Source organism: Elgaria multicarinata, chromosome 1 (genome assembly GCF_023053635.1).
Source record: "Elgaria multicarinata webbii isolate HBS135686 ecotype San Diego chromosome 1, rElgMul1.1.pri, whole genome shotgun sequence".
In the NCBI taxonomy this organism is placed as follows: Eukaryota; Metazoa; Chordata; class Lepidosauria; order Squamata; family Anguidae; genus Elgaria; species Elgaria multicarinata.
In genome coordinates this window covers 56,903,661-56,917,546 of record NC_086171.1, presented here as the reverse complement: position 1 = coordinate 56,917,546, position 13,886 = coordinate 56,903,661, and the positions used below count along the sequence as shown (strand labels likewise).

The 13,886-nt window shown below is 39.4% G+C and overlaps 1 protein-coding gene across 1 annotated transcript in view; it reads left to right on the top strand.

The window, feature by feature from the left end:
* Window positions 1-4,242, top strand: part of CREB5 (cAMP responsive element binding protein 5) — a 305,685-nt gene extending 301,443 nt beyond the window's left edge. The window contains exons 12-13 of the mRNA XM_063128793.1: window positions 1,289-1,397; window positions 3,558-4,242. Of these exons, the coding sequence (XP_062984863.1) occupies window positions 1,289-1,397; window positions 3,558-3,721 (273 nt within the window). The 3' untranslated portion in view covers window positions 3,722-4,242. The remainder of the gene's footprint in view (window positions 1-1,288; window positions 1,398-3,557) is intronic.
* Window positions 4,243-13,886: the final 9,644 nt, after the last annotated feature.

Sequence of the window (13,886 nt, the reverse complement as noted above, 5' to 3'; positions counted from 1 at the left end):
AACTATTCTGACTATACAATATGACATTACATGATGAGTTCAGCTGTAAATCTGTATTTAATGCTGCATTATATGTATGACTGTGCAAGCAAAGGACAAGAAGGGTCTGATTCACAACAGTCTTTTCTGAATGAATGGATAGATGTAATCTATGATGTACAGCAAACCTAAATTAGCGTTTGAGATTATAGGACTGACATTAGTCAAGGCAGTCATTTCTATTAGACACCATTCCATAACTTATTTCCATCTCTGATTAATTCTGTCTGACTTTACTAACCTAGCCCATACTGAGGAAAAGATATATTTTCAGGCAAGTCAATATATTCTTTGTAGTTCTCTTAAAACACTTAAAAGCATAGGCTTTGGTCTTAAGTTTTTGGTCTGTGAGCAGAACATCCCCTCCATTAATAGAAGAAACCCCTTCTATTTATAGAGCAAAAAGTTAGGGTACAAGCCACATCATTTTCTCTTTAAATAAAAAGTATTTTTGTAATAGTGGGTCTTGTTTTGAAAAGATATTTGCCCCAATCCTGAGCCCCTTGTACAATGTAATGTGTGCAAACAGCTCATACACATGGGGTGAGAGAAGGAAGATGAAAGAGAGTGTTATGTATAAATAAGAGTCTCTCGGCCTCAAAGCAATTGCAGGGCCAGTCCTGCCATTGGGCTAAATGAGGCAGTTGCCAGAGACAACTGGTTTTGGTTTTATGAAAGGACAACACATTGTTAGTTATTTCATTGTATTTGTACTCTCTACACATTTCGAGGAGTTTCTGCCTCAGGTGCCAAAATCATGAATTTAAAAAGGAGCACGGTAATTCATAGGAGCTTTTCCCTACCTAATCGGCAACAGTCCATTTGTTCTGATACTGGGATCCTAAAAGCCAGTCCTATACTTTTGTTGCTTATTTATTTATTTATTTATTACATTTCTATGCCGCCCAATAGCCGAAGCTCTCTGGGCGGTTCACAAGCTCATGTGATCGTGTTGTTAAATACTCTGAAAATAATGATACCCTCTCACTTGCTCTGGGTTTTGTTTGTTTTTTTTGCTCTGTGGCAGTAATCCTATTAAGACTGTGATAAAAATGGGATGTAAGATGCAAAGCTTTGAGGCTAGGCTTTAAAGGCATCTGTCAGAACACGGATTTGTCCCAGAATAACTTGGGAGTTGGGAAGGATTACATGAAGAGCCAAACACTATCCAACCCTATTTCTTACAATCAGAAGTATGTAGATTAATACTATCCCCTGAAAATTATTAAACATCTCTCTTTTCTTCTAGAATGAAGTTTCCATGTTGAAAAATGAGGTAGCACAGCTGAAACAATTGTTGTTAACACATAAAGACTGTCCAATAACCGCCATGCAGAAAGAATCTCAAGGATACCTAAGTAAGTAGGTAACATGTTTATATTATCTGAGGTTACATACTAATAGTGTCTTTCCTTTTTTCTCCTAACCTCTCAATTTCACTTTACAATGCAATCCTATGCATGCCTACTCAAAAGTAAAGCATATTGAGTTCAATGGGACTTAGTCCCAGTTAAGTTTCTATAGGATTACGGCCTTAAATAATCTTGTTAAGTGGCATAGAATTGAAAAGGTAGTGCAAATACTTGCAATAAAACGTAAATAAGCAATACTACAATGTGACAATCCAATTTATGAGGAGGCATAGACCAACCTTTGTACTAGGGTGTTTAGTTGAGGCATCTAGAAGAATGTGACATTTCCAAAAGCATTTAAGACTTGTGGTGCCAGCTCCTGACCTAGACATTGCAATGAAACCACTATTTCACTGCTATTTTATTTCTGTGTGCTTCTTTAATCTACTTATAGACCATTCTTCAGTAGAAGAATCCAGTGGCAGTGTACAATTTAAAACAACAAATACAATTTAAAAACTCCATACAAAACAATAAAAGTACAGATGCAGTAGCCATAAAATCAAAGCTAAAAAGCCAATACTGAAACTAATTCTAAGAATGCTGGAAGTCTTGGGCACCTAAGTCTTTGGTGCCAAAAACACACACCCAATAAACATTTGCATAAGATTATCTGGGCATTATACCTCGCATTGGGAAGGGCATTCCCAGTCAGGGCTGGGCAGAGGGGGGGACAGTGGGACCAGTTGGCATGGGCCTACGATTTTGAGGGGGGCTACTCTGAGTCCCCTTAGTAGAGGCAAAGGGGGACCCTTTGGTAAAGATTTGTTACAAAGTAGCTCTCCTGTGAGTGAGCAGTACTAACATTGACAAGGCAAGATTTTTCTGTTGTTTTGATGAATTTGCCCAAAGAAAAGCACGTAAAGCATTTCTGAATGTGAAGAAGTGATGTCATATATACATCTTGAATAAAAGTGCTTGCCATTACCTTTTTTATAAATCGTTCTAGTTCATATGTATTTAGAACTGATTAAAAAATACTTAATGAGCAGTTTGAAATGGGGCCTACATCTCCTATCTGGCTATTACCAGCTTTGCCCGGCCCTGTTCCCAGTACAAGGTATAATGTCCACCAAAAGCCCTCTCTTTGGTGGTTGTCATTGGCCTAGTTTTCATTTCCCCAAATATGTGAATCCCCACCTGCAGTCTGAAGTGGTACAGCCCAGATATGGAGTTTTTCAAACTCAGTGAGAACTAGAGATAACCTAATTTTACACCTTGAAACATAAAGTGTGACTGTGATAGACCTGTGTCTGCAAACGTGTATATCATTATTGTATATTTACTGGGGAGCTAGTTTGTGCTGTGCTGTCATGCGAGGATGCATTTGGTAGCAAATCTAGGTTTAAGATTAAATATCTAGGTTTAAGATTAAAATCTATATTAAGTGTGAAATGTCCCTCAGTTGTAATTTGGAGCAAAGAAGGTCTGGATAAGATTTGCTGCTTCTCCAGCTTACTTCTTCTCTACATCTGGGGAGTAAGGAACTCTTATGCTCCCCAGAGACCACCTGTCTCATGATGGGGCCCAATTGGGTTTCCTAAGGGTGGAGCATCATCTTCAGCAAAGCCAGTACTTCCAGATTTCCATGCATCATTTGGTGTTAGGGCAATCCGGAACTAGCACTGCCTTCCTTTCCCAGCTTGACATCACACAGAGCCTTGTTAAAGTGCTGAGAAGGAGACATGGCAGCCTGGACAGGAGAGGCAATGCACTCAGTATTTCGCTGGAACAGCTCTGACTTCATGACACATGCTACCAAAGGAGAAGATGATACTCCAGTACATGCAAGTAGCACTGGGCTGATTTTACTACTTACACCTAGGTGTCTTTATGTTAATGTAGAGCGCTAAATGCAGACATAGCTTAAGATAGAAATGTGGTTTCTAGCCATAACTTGAAGACAACACTACTGCTATTTCTTGTATTTCTTACGATTAAATAAGCGTTTCCTAATTTTAACGCCTGGATTCTGGATTTCCTGTGATTAGATATTTTGTATCGTTGACACTCTGCTGCCTGCTTAACAGTATTGCGCTCTTGTGAAAAGGAGGGAGAGGTGTTGCTACTTACATAGACATGATCCTTCGTTTGTTCTCTTTTCAGGTCCTGAGAGCAGTCCTCCAGCCAGTCCTGTCCCAGCCTGTTCACAGCAACAAGTCATCCAGCATAACACCATTACGACTTCGTCTACAGTCAGTGATGTCGTAGGAAGCTCCACCCTCAGTCAGCTTGCAAGTCATAGAACAGATATGAATCCAATCCTTTAAAACCTATCGGTCAGGAACTTTGCTGAAAAAGTGATAGAATATCGTACTTCCTTTCTGGTTAAAAGGCATTTTTCCCAAGTTATCTCAGCTCTGAAGGACTCTTCAGCCTCCCAAAAGACTATGAGCTCCATTTTTATAGTTATTAAAATGTCTTTTATACTTAGTAATAATAAAGGGAGTTATGCAATGACTATGTTATCAGCTTGGGAGATGCTTTGGTGCTTTTTCCAGTTATCTGGTACCAGTGACTTATTTTGGGGTTTTAAAAAAACCCTGTTCCTGTACATAGTCATGTTCCTTCTAACCATAGCAAGCTGACTCAACAGAAACATGTTAAACTGCCATGTTAGCCAAAACAAGGCTTAGGAAATATTAAACAGCCATATACCGGCATAATTGGGCTATAAATATATGGCGGAAGCTTGGTTGACAGCGCAATAAGTACATTTGTTTTGCAAAAGCACCAGGCTCTCACACACATCCATAGCCTTGCATCCCATATTTTTTTTCTGTTTTGAAAACATTTCTACATAGTTACTGGCTCAAAAAAGCAAATAATGGGAAGGATGCCCAATTGATGCTGCTCTCCACTGACTCTCCTTTTGTCCAAGCTGTTGATCTTCTGCAATTCTGCATGCCTAGCAGTTGACTTGGGATTGAGTATGTTGTGGCATAGTTTTTTTTAAATTCTTGAGAATTTCTGCTTCCCCCCCCCCCTTACTTTTTTTCTTTTGAAAAGCAGATTTCTTTAGCTGTCTTGTGTGCAGAAAACCATTTGAAAACATACAGGCAGCCTATGTAATGCTGTGGGAGATAGAAATTCTGTGCCTGCTACCTGTCGCTCTCTAATATTCTCCTATCCACAAACCTTTCACTTACCTAATTGTGTTTTGTTTTTGGGGGGGTTCCACCATGTTGCCCTTGTACAAAGGGAACATTAGTGCAAACGAAACATGCATAGTCCTAAAATTGCATAATTTTTTGAGCTTCCGTGGAATTTTCTGTCTCTTCCATGTGTGCTCTAACTTCCCCTCTGCACCTTTGCCATTTCTCTGTGCAAAACATAATGTTTTATGTCCACCCCCTATTTCTTGCTGCTTGCACAAGGTCTTTTAACTTTCCAGAAACACAAACGTTGAAGAAAAGCCTCCAGGCCTACCAGCCATTCGCCCAGAAACAGCTGGATTAGTTGCTGTTTCAATAGCCACTTATCCGCAGCTGTGCTGGGTTTTTGCTTTTTCCAAAAACAGGGTGGGGGGGAAGAGAAAAAACACCTAACCCCACACTTTTTACTATTCTGATTTAGTGTTTTTAATAAATAGTAAAAATTAAAAGCAGCTTAACCACAGGTGAAGCCCGCTTGTAAGTCAGCAGTGCTAGGGAGAGCTCTGTAAGATTTGTGTTGTTAAAAAAAAAATCTATGGCATGGGAGAAGGGCGAGCCTTATTATGTCAGTAGCGTTTTCCTTTTGCATTGCCAGTTAATAAAGAGAAAAACATATGCCAAAATCCAGAGAATGGGAGCACAGCAGAGGGCTGCACCATGCTGCTGTACTCAACAGCTATGTGGATGTAGCTGTCAGGCCATCTGCTGGGGTTGCTGTAGGCCCACCCTGCAGTGCAGTCTGCATTGAGCAAGGGGTTGGACTGGATGATCTCTGAGGTCCCTTCTAATTCTATGAGAATAAGCCTCTATACCTGAACAAAGCAGGTGATTTTCTATAGTATCTTGCCATGCCACTCCAGTAACATATGGATCAAGAAATCATGTGAGTGGGGTCAGTGGCCCAGAACCTATAGGGCAAATGCATGCATAAGAAGTACCACTTGCTGGGCAACACCATTGAGGGGGTTGTTATCTTTGGGTTGAATTCCAGATTTAAACATGAGCACCTGGGTACCTGGAAGCAGGCTTCCCTGCTGGCTCCTTCCCATGGTAGCATCCCGAGAAAAATGCACAGAGAGCCAGGAGACCCTGCTGAATGGGGAGAGCTGCAGTGCGTGGGGGAGGAATGGCCCCCATAAATCAAGCATGCAGAGATCTTCCTCTTGTGAAAGGAGAAAGCAGATTCTGGGCCTAACCTTTCATGTCTACTTCTGGAATTCCCAGAGGGATTCTAGTCGGCCACTGTGTGAAAGAGGATGCTAGTCTAGATAGGACTTGGTTTTGATCCATCAGGGCTCTTGTTATGTTCTTAAGAGCATATTATTGGCACCATGATTCCTTCATCCACACATTACTAGAGCTGCATCAGAAGAAATCATGGGGAAATGGTACCATCAATTGGCCCAAGACATGCTTTCTCTCGCTGGATGAGTTCCAAAGTTCTAGTACTGAATCCTTCAAAACAAAAATGTTCAGTAAAAGAAAAGTTGCATTGGTTCAAAATCAAATGTTCTGCCTGTGATTCTTAGCAGTTGGTCAGAAGTAAATTTCTGAAATCAATCCCTGGCATCTAAGTTTAGATAAGACTGGGGAAGACTCCTGTCTGGGACCCTGAAGAGCTGTTGTTATTCCTAGCTTGTGCTATTCCTAACAGGACTTACTTCCAAATAAATTTGCTATAGGATTGCAAGATACACATACACACACAATTGGCAATTGTGACTAGTGGATGTTAATAACCATGAATTGCTTTTCTTTTAAAACGTATAAACAATTGATCCTTGATGATGGCAAACCACAATATTTCTTTTGGTTTGATGGCTTCCCAGCAACTAAAGCTCTGCCATAATATGACAAAAAGACTTTAGAGCTTTGGTTCATTAGTGTGGGAATGGGAAAACTTAAGTACAAGCCAGGTTTGATCACAATGGGAAACCATACTTATGTGTTTGAGCCTCAGCAAGCCTTGCACTCCTCCCCTTTCATGTGCCAGAAGAGGAGATCAAAAACTTCTGCTTTCCATTTAAACCATCCACAATTCCTCATGAGGCCTGAACTTAGGGTTTTTTTGGTTTGTTTAAACTATGGTTAGTAAGTACAAGCCAGGCACAAACTATGGTTTCAAAGCCTGGTTTATTCTCAAACCGTTGTTCCCTGAGTTGTTAATTGAAACTAGGGATGTATGAGATACTCATTTCAGTTCGTTTTTAATCAGGATTTACCTGGTTCGCATCTTCCGGACTGAACATGAACTCAGACACAATTTGAAGTTGAAGTTCGTACAATTCTGAGCTCACAATCTGATTCACAGTCCCAAAAAATTTGCGCCTGACAACATGCATATATTTGAAAAATGCACATGAAAGAATGTGTACTTTTGGAAAATGTGCACAAATATGCTTTAATCAATAGGAGAAGAATGTGTTGCAAAGATGTGCACAATTGATGTGTACATTTGGAAAAAATATGCATGAAAACACACCTAGATTTCATGCAAAAGAAGAAGAAACTATGTTCGCAATGTAATGCAGGTGGAACAAGCTTTGACGTGGAATTCGAAGAACTTTGGCAAGCTGCTTCACACATCCCTAAGCTAACTGTGGTTAGCTGACAATCAAAAGCCAATATTTTCAATCTCCATCTGGTGTGTAAAAGGGGACCAAGATCCTGAGGCTCACCAAGGGAAATTGTGATTGTCCACACCCAGCCATAATGGGAAACTATGATTGTCTCTTTATCTGAACTCAGTGACAGAATACAAATCTCATGTTGAACAGAAATTATTCTAACGCAAAGAGGGAAAATGTATCATGAAAAAGTGCATATTATTTAAGCAAAGGGATTTGTAGGTATCATTTTATTTTCTAACAGGTTAGACTTCACTGATGAAACCATTCGCGGTTTCTGCAAAACAACCAGCTTTCTAGCAGTTTCCTGGGAAATTCTCTTTTCTGCCCTCATTTTTTTAAAATTATATTTTAATAAATGTCCTTTCAGATCAATAGAATTTTTCAAAAGAAAGACCTATTGATAGTTGTCCTGACAAATTATCCTATCAATGGGATCATTCTTTGTTCTGTGTTTGCCTAAGTAGTCCAAAGACATTGTTAACAGAAGCAATTTTTCTTTTCTTTTTAAAAAAAAGATTTCTAGCAGGGGTAATGCATAATCTGGATAAGCATAACCAATGATCCAGGATCAATTAAAGTTAGCTGTGACAAAGTCCCAAGAAAACTATGGTTGGGCATGGCCCATTGCTTTCAATGGGATGTGCAACTAGATCCTATGTATATCTATTTGAAGTAAGTCCCATTGTGAACAACTGGAGCGTATTCCCAGAGAGGTGTGCCTAGGCTTGCAGGTGAGAAGTACAATCCAAAACCACAATTTTTCTGAATACAAAGTGGTTTAGATTAGGCAGAAGTGTTCCTTCATTGAAAGAGAGGAGTTTTGGTGCCTGGAGAGGAGGGTGGGGTGGGGTGGGGTGCCGACAGTCACATCCACTGCAGGGGCCCCAAGTATGTCTGTAGAAAGCTCTGCTGGTGTAGATCTACTGTCAGCAGTATTTCTGCCAGTAGTAGGCCTTGAAATGGAGCATTTCAGAGGTGGCCTTGGATTTGCTAGCTCCAAAGCCCCTTTGAGAGGCCTTAGGTTCAGACCTTTCAACTAAAGTTAGCTGGAAACCATGGTTGGGCATGGCTAACTGAAGACTCCGTGTTTACAATGGCAACCTGGAGCTAGTATAGTTAATCCTATGCCCACCCGCCCACCCTTTAGATACCAACAAGGGAGGGATAGAAATAAAGAACCATCGCTGAAATCACTGATGGAAAACTGCCCCACAACTTCCACCATGGTCACCGCATGCCAGCAGGGCTTTGGAAGTATTGGGTCATCTTCCTCTTCACTCCACCCACCCACCTACTTTGGTCACTTCCTTAGACTGAAACCTTGTACTCATTTCCCAGAGAGTGAGCTTCATTGAACTCAGTGGGACTTATTCTGAGTAAACATAACAAGGATTGCACTCTTTCTCACAATTTACTTTAACTGGATTGGGACCAAAATTTTAAAAACTATTTCTAGCACATGGAATTTATTCTTGTAAGGATTACATCATTCTAATATATAATGTATGTTAAGTAAAGTAATGGGGAAGGAAAGAGTTGCCACTAAGAATACAATAAACCTTGCACCTCGATAATACACTCAAACAACAAACAATATAGAAATTGGAAATGTAAGATATTTTTTCTATTATATTTTTTAAAAACATAGTATTACATTATTTAGAAGCTGTAATGACAAATTTTATGCACTCAGGAATAGTGAAGTGTGTGTGTCAAGGTTGGAGGTTAAATTCCAAATTTAGATGAAATATAAAGCTTTAAAACTGCTTATTTATACAGAAAAAAGTCCCACAATTCCTCGCAAACCCCAGCCAACATGGCTGCCTGGAGAGACGCTGGGCTTTTAGGACTTTTTCTGTCTAAACATGCATAGGATTGCACCCTTAAACACAAAACACTCCATTGATTATTCCTTGTATGCATATGAACAATAATTGCTCTCCAATCTAAAAGGGTTTCCCCACTTATTTTAGTAGAAGGGACAGTTCATCATTGAAAAAGAGTTGGGTTCATAGAGGTGCCTCCTCAGCTGAAGTGAACGGAGAAGCCCACTTGACGAAAGTTGTTCTGAATGTACACAGGGCTTGAAATTAACTTTAAGCTTCAATCCTATCCATACGATCATTCGAAGCAAGTCTTTGACATCATAATTTTGAAGTTGGGTGGGGGCAAAATTAAGCAGGTTGGGCATGGTGGCGTGGAGGCTCCAAAGTCCATCTAGTCTCCAGGATGCCCCCCACAGGATGGGGAAAATTATAATTACACCCAACAAGGTGGCCTACAAACAATTTTATTTTTTAAAAAATAAACACACGGAGTGGGGGAAACAACAACAAATGTCTCTCTACTGCTCTGCTGGGCAAGATCTGGCAGGAGTTTGTGTCTCAGACCAACCAATGTCAGTGCTTTCCACAGCAGCCTAGCTAAAATACCATTTCAATTGAAAGAGTCTGGAATAAAGTAAAGAATGCATATCCACAGCAACTAAGCTGATTTGATATAAAAACAGCAATGAGCAGGGGCACCTAAAAGATTAACAAGTGCATGAGTTTTTCTTGGCTGGAGCCTCTTTTATTGCATCCATTCCCTTGTGACGTTCTCCAGTGGAAAATTTATTTCTGGCAAAATGGAAGAACCCAATTTATCTTACACTTTCCAAGCACAAGAGGGTTCACCCAGATTCCCCATGATATTCCAAATGATACCTCACATCCCATAGATGAGAAACATATAATTAATATATGCTAAAGGTTATGGGTTAGATCCAGATTAAGTCATTCTTAGATAGACCCACTGAGATCAATGGGGCATTAGTTACGACTAACTGAAGTCCCATGGATTTCAATGGCTCTACTCTGAGTATGACTATCTGGACCCAACCTTATGTGATTACTACTAACTACAGCTAACTATACTCAGGTTTGTCAAAATGCAAACTCATGTAGGGGGCATTCCTACTCTGCACTACTCATAATTTAACATGATGTTATTTCATGTAGAGAAGAAGGTTGTAAATCACTCTTTTCTTTCCCCGCCTACTTGCAAGGGGAATTATTTCCCACATCTAAAATCCTACTTGGCATTCACATGAAGAAAAGATGAAAAAAGACCCCACTTTCTCCATTAAATAATCTGCACATGAAGTTGAGTATTCCCTGTGCTAAAACTGGAGCATTTCCTTTCCCTTTCCCTGCCAACTGCAAACTTTGTCTCCAAACACTGCTCTGGTAGGGTGGTCATGGGTCCTCTTCTACAAAGGACAGTCCTTAGTTTGAAGGATAGCCAGAGAACTATCTTCTGTTTCAGGGATGGGCAGGTTTAGGCTTGTGAGATGTACTCTGTGTTTTCACTGGAACCCTGAGTACAAATGCAAAATAAATGTCTCAGATAGATTTGCAGAACTTAGATTCACAGAATAAGGTGTCTTTTCTGAGCACATGCTGAATTCAGGAATTTGTTTTCAGTACCAGAATTGGAGTTCACAAATCCTTTTCCACATGCAACTCTACTCCTGTTCCTCCCCCAAGGTTTTCTTGCCAAAATTATGAAGGGGAGGGGGCTTGTTGCTATTTCTGAACCACTGGCAGTTGGAAACCCTGGCCAATCTAGTACAGATCACTTAGAGAACTACCAATAGATCCCAATCTACCTTCTGCCTTCCCTTGCTCTATTTCAAGGCATCCTGAATTTGAAGGCCTCCCCTGTCCAATTCTGGGGTAAAGAGAAAGAACTGTAAGAAGGGGCCTTGAAATTGCATCTGTACATTTAAATTAGTATGTGCAATTTTTTATGCAAAACTGTGTTCTCTTTTGTACTCTTTCTTTTTTTGGTGATGCATTTCCTCTTTCTTGGAGATTCATACGTGGCCACCCTGTGCTCCAGTAATCAGTTAAGATGATCCCACTCCCAGCCATTTCACTGAGAATTAACAGAATGGGACCTAATCATATTCACATATGACCTTGTTGTTATTGTTGCTTTCTGACTCACTGTACAAAATTGATTTGGTGGGGGGAGGAATTCCAGGTACTGCTGATTGCAATACTTAATCATAAAGGGCTGCGTTGCAATACAAAATGTCTATGCTCCATGTGTTTTTCTGCAAGCCATATTTCTATAATGCAACTTGGGGGAGACATGTATTGTGCATCCTATTCTGGTCCATTTTGTTACGACAATGGTGAGCTCTTACTGCATGCTCATTCATGCCATTTAAGTAAAAGTTGTTGTGTTTTCATAGCAGAAAAAAGAATGGTGGGTCATCAAAACCGGCCTTTACTTCGACCTAACTTCTCTTCCTTTCACTAACAAACTAGCTACAACTGTAAAAAGCTTTTCTTTGTGTGTGTGTGGGGGGGCAGGGATTTATATTTTTAAAACAACAATATTGTGTGTGTGTGTGGTGCGTGTGAGTGTGTGTGTGTTTAAAGACCTTTTAATTAGAATCTGCTTTTTAGCCAACAACACTTTTTTCTACAAAAAAGAAAAAAGGGAAAAAGTATATAGTGGATCTATGGAAATTCATGAGGACCAAAGTGAAATTTTAAAACAAAACAGGAATCTATTAATTTAGTATTCACATAGAATTTTATAAAGTATTTATTACTAAATGTTATTTTTAACATTCCATTTAAACAGCATTCTTATATAGAATCTGTTTGTATTTTTCTTAGTTACATTGGAAGCAATCCACCCAGTGACGGCTGCTGTACAATTTCATACATGACCTTTAACCTCATGGAAGCCTTGCTGAAATAAAAACAGGGGTCCACAGCAGTACTTCTTGGTGGATTGCTCCATTAGTTTTGCAATGCACAACTCTCAGTGTATGTATATGTAAATATATATAAATATATATATATATATATAAAAATATATATATAGATAGATCTTTGTAGATCTCAAGCAAAAGTTTTTCATCTTAGATGGAACAATTGTTGAGGTTTACTACCTGGAAATGTCCAGAATTCAGTATTTTCTTTAAAGCAGCATCTGCTTTTTGTAACAACGAAATGTACAAACATACCATTCTTTCATTTTTGTTAAAGATGTGTACAGGCCTGCTAAAGGGAAATAACCCATATAACTGGAAAGCTGCCTTTATGAATAGGCTCATTATAAGCAACTCCAATGGAGACCCTACTCAATGCTTGCTTCTTTTCTAATATCACTTAGTGAGTTGCACTAAAACTGCCTAATCGGTTCTTCCTGGGTCCCTTACTAAACAGTGTTCAGTAGCTTTAAACCACTGAAGCTCCATTGTGTTTCAGAAAACAAAGGAAGAAGATCTGTCATGTTGCCGGGGTGGCAGGGAGGGGAAGTAAATATTTTAATTTCTGCAAATGCTAAAATCGTGCCTAGAGAAAGGAAACTAATTAGCATCTTACTGCATTTCAGTTATTTATATTATTTGAAAATTGCACTTTAGCTGTCTCTCCTGCCTTCCCTTATAAAATATTGGCCAGTGATACCAATTGATGCTTTGACTGGTGGCATTATCTACCCGTCTCTCACACTAGCTCTAAAAGAGGGCTGCTCAGAGAATTGGAGAAAGGCAAAAACAGCCAGTAGAATGATTCAAACCGTGATCTAATTTTCTTATGTTTACTGTTATCCTGAGATTTTTTAAAAAAAAAACTATTTACGCTATACACATATCAGTTTGACATCAGCCTTCCTCCAAGTATCCCGGGAACTGCAGTTTGGAGAGATGCTAAGAATTCTCTGATAAAAGTCCTCAGCACTCTCTCTAGAACTACAATTCCCAGTGTTCTCTGTGATTGTAGAACCAGATTTCGTCTGAAGTATGTTTATGCCTAAAGTGTCTTGGTCTGTCACAGGGCAGGAGATGGCCTCTTTCCCATTTAAATGCTCTTTAAATGTTGCCCAACCTGTAGCAGCTACAAAGCTACAATGATAATAGCAGCCAGCCATCCTATTTAGGCTGAAATTCTACTGCTTACTGACACTGAAATCAGTGGGGTTTATGTTTGGCTATACATGTATAGAACTGGGTGCTAAAATCTCATTGCCTTGTAGATTAATGGAAGGCAGCACCCTTTTAATTTCTTTTGGTCTAGGAATATGACGAATATATTCAAAACACTAAAATGTAAAATAAAATTTTAAAATGCAATCTTATGAAACCTAATGGTTAAAGTGTGCAATTGTTTCCCCCTCCTTCCAATTAATGTGGTCTTGTTTGCCAGTGAACATTGCCTTTGTAGCAAAATTGTTAAGCTATTCTTGTTTCTATTTCCTTCTCGGAGTCACTTCACTTCTTCCCTACCCGCTCAAAAAAATATGAGTAATACCTGCTACCATATTGACAGCTTTAGGAGCAAATATTCATATGGTCGAATCCAGACGTAGTCAAAGTACATCCTTTGAAATCAATGAGATTGATATTTGCTGTGAGTTTTCCCATTGATTTCAATGGGCCTGTTCAGACAACATGCTAAGCCATGTTTAGGCTGCTAACCCTTTTGTAGCAAAAGATTAGTGAATGTGTTTAAATCATGTATATGTAGCCACCATGGTTAGCATTGGTTCACATGACACACTAAGCCATAATGTTTAGCTCAAAATATTTAACCACCGTGGCTTAGCATGTCGTCTGAATAGGGTTAATGAGAGAGCTTCAGTTATTG